A 12415-nucleotide genomic window follows, 5' to 3' on the forward strand; every position below is an offset into this window, starting at 1 on the left:
TGTACCATAAATTTTAGTTGAATACATTTGAACCAGATATTTTCTCTTTACATAACCCAAACTGAAAGAACGTAGGAAAGCAGAGTTTTTTGGAGCAAGCAATATGGGCAACTCTCGCATCATTTTATAATAGTAACACATTTTTCTTTTTTGGTAAAATATTATAACATTTTGATTCCGCATGCTTAGAGAATCATGGAATTTCGGTGGGAAGAGTTATCTTACAAGTGATTCCTTTGTTGCAGATGAAGAACCAGTCTTGTGCTTATGTCAGATCACACAAGTAGCTTGTATCAGAATCCTAATCAGCAACGTTTATGAATTCCTGAGTATTGAACCATTTTACATTTCAGGCAGATACATTCTGGAAGAGAACAAAATGTTTAATGCATTGTAGTTAAGAGAGTACCCCATTAAGGAACGTTAACCTGAATTTAAGGTGTTAGGGTCAGGGATAGCCAAGTGACTTGATGATAGATAATTGGCAAGTTCAAGGAGGATTTTGAATATAAGTAAAGTGTTTTTTAATGTGTTTTGCTGAGATAATTTGAACTATCAGGGCCATCAGAAGACAGAAGAGTGGGTTTGATGAATTTCTTTTTCTCTAGGTTTAATTGAGCCTGTTCTTCTCTTTAATAGGTTTCAGAACCTGCTGTGGTCTAGAAAGACATTTGTGGACAACATGAAAATCTATAACCACAGTTACATCTACATGCCTGCCTTTTCTATGAAGACAGGAACAGAGCCATCCCTGCGGGTTTATTATACACTGTCGGATGTTGGTGCCAATCAAACAGTGCTCTTTGCCAACCCCAACTTTCTTCGTAGTATTGGAAAGTTCTGGAAAAGTAGGGGAATCCATGCTAAGCGCCTGTCCACAGGACTTTTTCTGGTGAGCGCAGCTCTGGGCCTCTGTGAAGAGGTGGCTATCTATGGCTTCTGGCCCTTCTCTGTGAATATGCACGAGCAACCCATCAGCCACCACTACTATGACAACGTTTTACCCTTTTCTGGCTTCCATGCCATGCCCGAGGAATTTCTCCAACTCTGGTACCTTCATAAAATCGGTGCACTGAGAATGCAGCTAGACCCATGTGAGGATACCTCACTACAGCCCACTTCCTAGGGACAGCGGAGGAAGAAAGGACTGAGCCAGGGTATTTTTGTTAGGTTTTCTATGTGACTCCAAGAGGGAATGGTCAAATTGTTTCACGGATTTGCATAGGACACTTGGGAAAAAAGGAAAAGAATGATGAAAACCCAGGCAAAATTTTACTTTTAATGTTGGCCTGAAGGACAAATCAAGAAATGAAATGTCTTATGAAACATTTTATAGCACATGGTAGATTCACAGCTAGTAAAACACTGATGAAAAGCTGTTGGTAAAGCACATTTACATGGTTCAGATCTAGACGATGCAAATCAAAAACAAGGCAAAGTTTAGTTATCAAGGCTGAGGAACTAATCAAGGTAGAATATAGAAAATGCCGGGGTAAAAGTGCTGCTGATTGTCAACACAAACTGGCTTAATAATAATAATAAACCCATGTCTTATTAAGACTGGCTTTAGGACTGTAGGTTTTTAAAAAAATAATTATTTATTTTTGCCCTATTTAGGGGCAGTGGATGGATGAAGGGGTAGTTTTTTTAAAAATTCCCTTTCTGAGTAATAAGGATACAAAATGCTTCAGCTGTTTATCGTGATTTGTTGAGCCACATCTATATTAACTATAGTTCCCCCTTATTTTTTACATTGAATAAGAATTACTTCTTCCTTTTTTGTCAAGTCTACTTAGAAAATGTAAAACATTGTTGAATTTAGACTGTGTTGATTCATAGTCTGGATAACAGGAGCCACTTTCCCACCTCAGATTTTAGGGCATAACCCAATTTTAGGTCTGCATTATGTAAGCCTGTTTGCATTGTCATTATTATTTTGGTGCAAAAGACTACAAATGTGAGTGTATTATTTATTTGTAAATTGGCGTAATTGTCTTCATAATTTAACGTTCAGAAATGAAGTAAAGCACAATGATGAAAAGCTTAGTCTCTGCGGAAGACAGACCAGAAGGCAAATTCCTTTTCTATCTACTGTGGCATATTCACTCCAAAATAAAGCACATGTATGCTTACATGCAAACATACATATATACAAGTAGGTGCACACACAAAATGTTAAACAAAGCTCATTCCTGTGCAGCTATCAAACTTGAACTCACATAAACTGGTATGGCAAAAAATTTCTGTAACCAATGTTAGAGAGCCACAAATGTGTTCAGTATTTATTACGTTGTTGACATAAGACAAGCCAGTTGACTGGTTGTTGATTATAAGCCTCATACATATGAGCAGGAGATGCAAGTCTTACTCCCAAATGCTTACCCAGAATCAGCAGAATTGTTTTATTCATTCTGAGTTTCTTCAGAGTGTTGTGAATGGGCCCAATGTTGAGAATGGTCACACAAAGCATTGTCTGTACAAGTAAAGGGATGTGACTCATTGCCTATTCTTCAGTAGCAGGTAGAACTACTTAGGCAGTTTGTTTCATGAGCTTTGGCACATAGCAAGAAAACTCTTCTGACAGTTAGATTCCAAGCAGCCAAAGGTGTTTTTGTGTCAGAAAAAGGTGAAGGAAGTCTCTCATTGTCTTTGTGCTTTGGGATGTTTTAAGCTACAGAAAGATACTAGAATTCATTATTTTTATGCTTTTAAATGTCACCAGAATGGAAACAGATTGTGCCTATAAATTCTACTTCAATTTTAAACCGTAGAAACTTACTATAACGTATAAATTAAAATAGGTGACAATTTTTGATGAATTAACTTATATGATATCAAGATAGCAAAGCCCTTGGAAAAATTCTGTATCACTGGAGTCAGCAATCTCTAAATGCGGTTAAATATTGAGATTATTGTAGAAATTAGCAGTTAAAATATGACTGATTGACATAATGAAGATTATATCGATACTTAGAAAGTTAAGAATTTGGAGTATCAATTCTATGCAGAACTGATTTGCAAACATGTAATGAAAACGTATCATGAATGAGCTGCGTTAAATATTCACTTTATGTACAACCCTGAATATATTTCTCCTTTGAGTTATTCTTGCTATTTAGTAGTTACCTAAAAAGGAGTACATTTTTACCAGTATACCATTAAAAATGGAAAAGAATGAACAAAAACACATACAAACATTAATAAAACATGTCACTCAGATCAGTGCTTTAATTGTTAAAATTGTTAAAAAGTAATTAATTGGAGCTCCTTAAAACCCATACATCACAGTACCATTTAAAATACTACTGGAGATGTTTGCATTTTGTTACGATTCCTGGGAGAGATTTATACAGTTGATTTATAAATAATGTTTAGTCTACAAATTTGTCAAACTATTTCATGTGGCTTCTGAAGGGTAAAATGGGAATGATGAATGCTGATAATGCTTCATTAGACCTGTGCTTCTCATTCGGGGTATTCCTTATCCCCTCTCTAATGACATTTGGCAATGTCTGGAGACAGTTTTTTTTTTTTCCTTTTCATCACTCCAGGGTGCCACTAAACATGTAATGAATAGGGTTAGGGATCCTGCTAAGCATCCTACAATGCATAAGGCAACCTCTCACAACACATAATTATCTAGTCTAAAATGCTGAGAGTGGTGAGGTTGAGAAACTCTGGATTAGACTAAAATGAAACTTTGAGTGTTTCACATTGTCTTCACTTAGATATACAACACATACATGCTCATGCTATTCAAAGTGTGATTACAATTTAATGAGGTTGTTTTCTTGGGGAAGATTGTAATTTTACATTACTTAATAGTGACAATGCATAGGTATGCCGTACATACTATCCATGGTTGGATAGACAGACATATCTAAAGAAGTATGTGTGTGTGTGTGTGTGTGTGTGTGTGTGTGTGTGTGTGTGTGTGTGTGTGTGTGTATAGCATGACATTGTGCATCTCTTTCCTTACTGCTATATGTTCCTAAGTAAAAGTCTGTCTAGAGTGATCCTGTAGAGTACTTTGTAATACCCAATTGTTATTAGGAAGTTGAATTCTAAACACTTATTATTTTCTTTTGTTTATCTGAAATTAAGACCGTCAGAATTGGACCTGGTACTTTGCCAGATTTGATCGATTATATTTTAATATGACTGACCTTTAAGACTCAGCTCAGAAGACATTCCAGTTATGGTAGACACATTCAATAAGAAAATAGTTCTTTTCGATGCATTTGTCAAGTGAAGGTATTATTTTCTACCATTGTCTTTTGGTTACAAAAATTAGGTTGCTCTATGGAGGCAAAAGAAAGGATAGAGAGACTGATCCTCAGTAGGTCCTCTGAAAGAACCCTGTTAGGGCTTTTAATTTTTCTTAACCCCAATTGAGAACTATATTGCTTCTAAAGATCATGAAGAAAGATGACCTCTATTTTAATCACAGTTCAGTAAAATTTAGATATATCATTCTATGGATTAAGTCACTGCATAAGAAATAAATGTCTTATATGAAAGATTTTTATGTGTATACATATGATTGATTTATTTTGTCAATCATTTATACAAAACTGTGCATCTAAACTGTACAATTCTCACATAAAAATATAAGAAAGTGCTCGCTGGATTTTGTTTCTGTACAGTTCACTTTTGGTTGTTTTAACAAATGATCCAAAATGGCAGATGTTCAGGCAATAGTGTGTTTGGCTTTGTGATATCTCATGCCCTTCTCTTGGCTAAAAAATTGTTTAGACTTAATATAACTTTTAAATGAGGCAATCTGGACAAGGTGGCTTGAAATGTAAAATAACTGGAGAAATTCTGAGGTCTTAGATTTGCCAAAAATATTCTTAGATTAGTCAAAAGCTCTAGAGAAGTGTTATAGATGATCAAAAATGGACATAATATTGATAACATTTCTTCTTGTCAGCAGCTATGGTGGTTTTATAACTTCATTATATGCAACCTCCTTTTTTTTTGTCTGGGAAGTCAGCCATCTATAGTTGTAATTTCTGTGTTTGAAAATATTGACTTTGTGAAATGTTTAACTGGCAAATTCTTGCTAAAAGAGATCTAGGGGTAAAATCTCACCAGTCCATTGAAAACTAGGAACTGCTTTTTGTGTTATAGAGATACTTTCCCACCAGACTAGGTAATATGTGCTTTGGGTTTGTAGAATTCCAAAGATCAAAAGCTGTGAGGACTTTTGTGTAAACTGAGTACAAGTATGTGGAGTAATAAAGACTGAGCATGGAAGGCTGAGACAGAAGGATCTCTGGAGCCCAGCAGGTTGATGCAGGAGTGACCATGAGCTTGCCACTGCACTCCAGCCTGGGTGACAGAGTGAGACTCCAACTCAAAAAAAAAAAAAAAAAAAGGACTGAGCATAATAGTGTACTTTTTATTTTTTTATCTTCCCAGTGTGGAGGTTGACTCTCAAATTATATGACTTTTGGTGGGCACATATCAGGGGTGAAAGTGGGTTAACGATTTTAAGGTACCTGAAGTCTACTGAAGTCTAGGTTGAGGTCTTTAATAAGGTAATTATAACTAGCATTTTTGACACTTCCATTCCACTGTGTCTAGGGAAAGGGTGAGGCAAGTGGAAAGGAGGTGATGACCCTATCCCCAAGCTTTCAGCACACCAAGGGTCAGAGAGGTTTACCGTTGACCTTGGCCTTTTAGCACCACTGATCCCTGTCCTCTCCCAGGGGAACCGACTTGGCTCTAGGGTTGAGCTAGTAGCATTGTGACTAGAGAGGTGGTGTGGAAATTTGCTGAGAAACTCAAAATTTTACACTGCCTTCAACTGTTTTCTTTTGTTTTTGCTTAACTTGTACTCTCTAAATTTGGGTGTCCTGTGGCAGAGTCTAGTCACCCTGACCTAGTTATAGCCCGCCAGTGATTATGAAAAGTGGAGCTTCCCCCCCATGTGGATGACTTTTCTGAGTCTTTGAAGCTAGGAAAATACAAATATCTCACCAGTTCCTATTTAGCTTCTTTAAAAGCCCTGGCGACTAGCCCATAGGAATTCTGAAGCCCAGAGTGTCTGTTTATAAACTCCTAAATATGAGGCCACAATATTTAGGTTGAGCACCATAAAATGTCTATTTTGTAAGTGGAAGGAGACTTGAATCTATAATTGCTGTAGCTTTTTTTTCTTTCTATCATGAGAAAATGGATACCATCTGCTTCACCCTAAGCCTAGCCTTGTCTTGTGAATTTTTTACATACAATCCTAGAGGTGAGAGATTGAAACAAGTGCATGAATGGAACGCTTATGCAAACATAACCCAACCTCTGCTCAATGTCTGTATGAAAAGAGTATATATTTCTGTTTCCTTCTTCTAGCTTTCTTCTTCCTGATGCCAGCATTTTTTCTTTCTTTTACCACTAACACAAAAGGAATAAATATCATATTACAAATTTACTTATAATACTTGTGAGCATTTGCATAATAGCCAAAGTCCATGACTATAATTTTTAAAGCAAAGGAGGAATTACAAAAGAGGAATTATATTTTATGGCCATTCCTCTGTGCTCTTATTGATCTTTGTGCTAAAATATTTTCTGATTTTTTTTCTTATTAAAGCTGTGGAACATAATCAATAATGCAAAGCTGTTTGGAAACTTCATAGAATAATATCCAAATGTATTGATCCTGTCTCTTTTTGCATCTGTGTAATCAGACTTTCTCCAGATATTTATTTTAAAAACATATGTTTCACACAATACCAGCAAACATCTAAGAGATGTGATTTAATCCAAGGCAGAGAGAACCAGAAATCAGATAATGTCTATTTTTCTCTGCACAGTAAGAGAAACTGAAAATGTAATTTAAAGAAAGGTCTAACCAAAATCAAAAAAGAAAAAGATAGAATTCTGGTTTAATGTGAAAGAAGCCTTGGGAGTGATCTCAGAAGGTAGCTCAGCAGAGGGCAAGGAAGAGGCTGCTGACCTTGAGTGCAGTCCCAAGAATGGAACCTTTACAAAATACTTTAGAGGAAATATTTTGTCATGCAGTTGTTATGACTAACGATGAAAAGACGTTAGAGGAAGCCATGTGAAAGTCAGATAGTGAGACACTAAGGGAGAGAAGAGAATGGCACCTGTTTACCCACTTGGATTTTGAGAGTCTCGAGGCTCCACCCCTTGCTACCCCTCTCCAAGAGGTGCTTTCCTGGGTGTCTGAGCCTCATAAAGCAAACGCTCTCATTTCCATAGCACTCTTGCATCTGCATTTTGGCATGTGCTCCCAAAATGATTCCTATTTAGATCTCCTGTTACGATGAGGCAGTGACAGCAAAAGGTGTCACCTTAAACCTCACCCTTGGAAATGTGGTCACCATATGCCATGCATGCATAACTGGAGTTAGAAAGCCTTAGTTACCTGCACTGACAATTACTTCAGTAAGAGGCTTTGTATCCATTATTACTTAAGCAGACTTAGATATGTTTTCTCCCTTGTGTTCTAGTGTACACACACAAACACACCTTATATTATTTATGCCTGTGGAGAGATGGAAGATAGGAGATGGTTGATTGAGTGGGGGTGGGGAGTGGCAGAGGGTGCCTTAACTTTTTCCGGTGTGGTCCCCACTTCCTTATGTATTTCCTTCCTGCACCTCCGTGTATTACTTTATAGATGTAAACATGTCTGTTCCAAGTTGTATCTTTATCATCAGCAAGAACTCTTGTAAATTAGTAACTGTGACTATTTTGTAGAAATACACAATAGTATAATAGGCCTTGGAGAAGTCTGATAATGGTGTGTAAATATCCTTCATTGAAGTAGTAGAATCTTCTGGTAGGAAGATCCCTAGGTGATAAGAGATTCATAGATTCAGAATGTTTGTTTCTCCAGCAAATTCTAGTATTCGTGGAAACAAGGAATTAATCTGCTGCTCTTTTTCATTCAGTCTTAACCACCAATCCCATGGGCTTTCTTGTTGATAGGTTACTATAGACAGTACCCTTATAATATGCAGGATTCACAGTTTAGGATGATTGATGGCCACTAGGGTACACCATAGAGATACTAGAAAGAAGGGAAGAGAACAGTCAGATATAGCTCAGTTGAAAACCCTGCTTAATCTTTAAAAAGTCTGGAATATTACTAGAACTGTATTTTTCCATACAGCATATTTGGTCTGAAAAGTGTTGGGAGAAAACATTTCTCTTTAACTCTATTATTGCACATTCTATATTATTCCAGATGTGTGCAAACTGTTTCACAAGAGCAAACTTTCATAAACTGGAGATAAAAAGAAAATAGAAAAATTCAAATATTCTTTTTCTCATATAGTGTAGTCTGACTACCAGTTCATGGATGTAATAATTCTGAAAACTTATAGGTTAGACTATAAAATTGAAATCACTTTTGAAGTGTATATGAAATTGCTTCTTTCTATTAAAGTGAAACTCCAATGGCAGAAAGTGTGGGGAAAATCAATGTTCTTCATTCCTTTTCTTAGAGTTCATATAAAATGTTACAGGTAAAAAAAAACTTTAATTGGTACTTTTATAGTGTGACTAGAAAAATTAGTATCTATCTCTGTTGGTTCTGCTGAGTTGTTTCTTTCCACAGAATCTAAATGCAATGTCATAGAAGGAGTTTTGCTGTAAAAACATGTCTTTTTCTTTGGTATGTTCATTGTAATTATGGCTGGCAGTGAGAAGGTTCAGTAAGTCTCAATTTCTCTACCTCCCTTACTTGGCAAATATTTGGAAATGTACCCTGTGAATAAAATGATTTTTTTTTAATAGCTTGTGAAGTCTTTTCATTTTGTAGAATTGAATAGGTAATGCTCTTTCCTTTTTACATTCCTGTTTTATTTTGTATCTGTATTAGCTACACTGATATTTTTTTTCTTACAATCAAAAAGTCATGCTACTTAGTGAGGAAATTATTTTAGAAATACTAAAATATAATTACTAGGATGTATGAAAATATTGGTACTTCTTATGTGAGTGAAAGGCACTATCTATTAGACAAAACAGAAGGAAAATGGAATATTTATTTAATATGATTAATGTGGATAGGCCTACTTTTTCCAGCAATAAAACTTTTCCTTTTTGAAATGAGTCAATATAAGTATGTGTGTCCCAGAGATACTTTAATACATTTCTAACAGGATGCAAAGCATTTAAATTCCCCTTTTGCTCATATGGGTGACTTTCAAAGCCCAAGTGGGTCTTCTTGTCTGAATTATTTAGATAATTGCTTCAAACTCCCATTTCCCTTGGGCTCTTGTGGCCCAGTTCTGCCAGACACTTTCTCAGAGAGACTGACATCTGGAAAAGTGACCTTGGTCGATCCTCTATCATACATTTCTCAGAAACTGATCAAAGCTCCCTCTACAGATCTCCTTATTAATTCTCTGACTTCATTCTGATACAACATAGCTTTTTGGACTGCAGCTATTTTAGGAAAGGACATTCTATTACCTAATGGAAAATCTGCATGGTGTTCAGCTGAATCATTTGGAAAATAAAGGTAGAGCTCTTGTATAAACATAGGTTACTCTAACCTGTTCTCAGACCATCTGAGAAAAACAGACTTAACTTGTGTTCAGCAACTATCATTAAGTCAAAATATCTAGATTTTACAGAGTCCTGTTGTTATACCTTCTTCGATTTAAGCATTCAAAAACAGATATTAAGACTCTAAAGGCATTAATTACTCAAGAATTCTCCCAAACCTAAAAGAAGGATAATTACAAGTCATACACTGTATTTTTACTTAAAAACTTATTATTTTGGATATGTAGTAAGATTCTTGATGATTGAAGAATTAAAGATGTGGGATGACTGAATTCATTTATCATTCATATACAGCTTTCTGGGCTTTTGAAACAATAAGAAATCAAGCTCTTTGTTTCTTTTATATAGGTAGAATAAAAGTTTTTTGTTTTCTTCTCCAGAGTCATGGATTCTGGGCATAGGTTTAAAAATCAGTCTCAATATTGGGAACATTTTCATAATAAACAGTGCAATCAAAACTTAGATTAAAAGGCAACAGGGAGTTTGTTGGTCTCAAGATAGACACCAATCAAGAAGATTCTAACTTTTGTGTGTGTGGAGGGAAGGAAGACAGTAATAGGAATAGTGTACAAACGTTCATTGGGCAGGACCACTGTAATCAACCTCTTATCAGATGAATTACTGATCTTTAAGAGGAGGCTGGTTCTCTACTTAGGGTTTAGCATTGGCCTTTGCTACTGTTGACTGGGCAGTGTGGAAACCAGACTATCATTAGTTCCTATTATTGATTCCATGCATAACCTCCATACCTGGTAACAAAATCACTTTGCATAGAAGCCGACTGAGAAAATAATAACATCATTGAGAAAAGAAACCAGCTGATATCTACTCAACATATTGTTTTGTCTGAATCCTTATAAACATTAAGACTGAACTAAGTTAATTTTTTGAATGGTTATCAATGCTTTTCATCATATGGCAAGCAGCAATTTATTCTAACTGAAATAGACATATATTCTGGATTTTACCATCCTGTCTTTAATGCTTCTGCCAGGACCACCATCCATGAACTTCTAGAATAATTAATTTACCATATTAGTATCATGTACAACATACAATATCCTTCTAACCAATGGATACATATTTTATAGCAAAAGAAGTATAGCAAGGAGCTCATGCCCATGGAATTAGCTAGTATCACTCTTTACCACTTTATCTAGAACATAAATTCTCAACAGGAGTGATATTGCCCCCAAAAGAGGCAAAAATTTGTTCTAGGTGACATAATCTGAAAGACAACAAAATAGGTCAAGACAGGGCCTGCCTGGCAGGGCAAATTTCTAAATTCCTACAAGAAAAATCTTACTCTTGTCAAACTTGTTAACAATACGAACTATTTGGCAAACTAATCCTAACTGATTTAAACCCAGACCACTAAAAGTTTGATAGGACAGGGGATTGGCCTTACAAACACTGTCCCCTGATAAGCAATGGCAGGCCTTAAGACAGTTTCAGCTAGTGTGCAAAGGCTATGCTCAAACTCTTTGTGTCTTATAGTTCACTTTTTTATGTAAAGAGCCAAATTCCACCTCATTGTAATGCTAAAACCCTGCACCACAGTGAACAGGGATGTGTGTTACATAGAGTTTACCTATTATATATGTACTCGACTCCCCTCATAAACATGTAGAGTTTTTTCTCCAAACCTGCTGAATATGTATGACTATATGAACCCTGTAAAGCATAAAACCCAACTTGTGATGCCCACTCTCGCCCCTCCTGTTCAACATAGTTTTGGAAGTCCTGGCTAGAACAATCAGAGAAGAGAAGGTGATCGGGGGTATCCAGATGGGAAAAGAGGGAGTAAAGTTATCTCTGTCTGCAGATGACATGATTGTATACCTTGAAAACCCAAGAGAATCTGCCAAAAACCTCCTGGCACTGATAAATGACTTTGGCAAAGTCTCAGGGTATAAAATAAATGTACAAAAGACAATCACATTTCTATACACCAATAATAAACAGAAACCCAAATAAAAACACAATTCCATTTACAATAGCCACACACACCTACACACACACACACACACAAATGAAATACCTTGACATCTTCCTAACCAGAAATGTAAAACACCTTTACAATGAAAACTACAAAACACTGCTCAAAGAAATCAAAGATGACACAAACAAGTGGAAAAATATTCCATGCTCATGGATTGGAAGAACCAACATTCATATGGAAACATAGACAAGAATAGCCAAAACTATCCTCAGCCAAAAAAAAAAACAAAGCAGGAGGCATCCCAGATTTTAAACTATACTATAAAGCTACAATAATCAAAACAACCTGATACTGGTACAAGAACAGACATATAGACCAATGGAATAGAATTGAGATCCCAGAAGCAAATCCTCAATTTCTCAACCAACTCATCTTTGACAAAGCCTCCACCACCCACCACTGGATAGAGGAGAACCTATTCAGTAAATGGTGCTGGGAAAACTGGCTGACCACATGCAGAAGATTGAAACAGGACCCCTACCTATCCCCATACACAAAAATTAACTCTAAATGGATCACAGACCTAAATGTAAAACCTCAAACTGTAAGAACCTTAGAAAATACAGGAGACACTCTTATGGAAGTTGGAACTGGCAACCAATTCCTTATCAAAACCCGAAGTGCTCAGGTCATAAGAGATAAGATAGACAAGTGGGACCTCATTAAACTGCCAAGCTTCTGCAAAGCCAAAGAAACCATCAAGAGAGCAGGGAGACAGCCCACAGACAGGGAAAAAATAATTGCTGACTCCATGTCTGACAAAGGCCTAACATCAAGGACCCACAAGGAACTCAAACATGCTGAAAAGTAAAAAAAAAAAAACAGCCCCATTACAAAGTGGACAAAAGATATGAATAGACACTTCTC

General features: G+C 36.2%; 1 protein-coding gene across 1 annotated transcript; it reads left to right on the forward strand.

Moving 5' to 3' along the window:
- Nucleotides 1-643: 643 nt before the first annotated feature.
- On the forward strand, nt 644-1694 carry ST8SIA1 (ST8 alpha-N-acetyl-neuraminide alpha-2,8-sialyltransferase 1). The gene has a single exon (XM_008050587.1). The coding sequence runs from the start codon at nt 683-685 to the stop codon at nt 1124-1126; it is 444 nt and encodes a 147-aa protein (XP_008048778.1). The 5' UTR covers nt 644-682; the 3' UTR covers nt 1127-1694.
- Nucleotides 1695-12415: the final 10721 nt, after the last annotated feature.

Source organism: Carlito syrichta, unplaced genomic scaffold (genome assembly GCF_000164805.1).
Source record: "Carlito syrichta isolate Samal-C Ts95f unplaced genomic scaffold, Tarsius_syrichta-2.0.1 Scaffold153436, whole genome shotgun sequence".
NCBI lineage: Eukaryota > Metazoa > Chordata > Mammalia > Primates > Tarsiidae > Carlito > Carlito syrichta.

Coding starts and splice junctions, on each gene's coding strand:
- ST8SIA1 (XM_008050587.1), top strand. CDS start 683: ATGAAAATCTATAACCACAGTTACATCTACATGCCTGCCTTTTCTATG.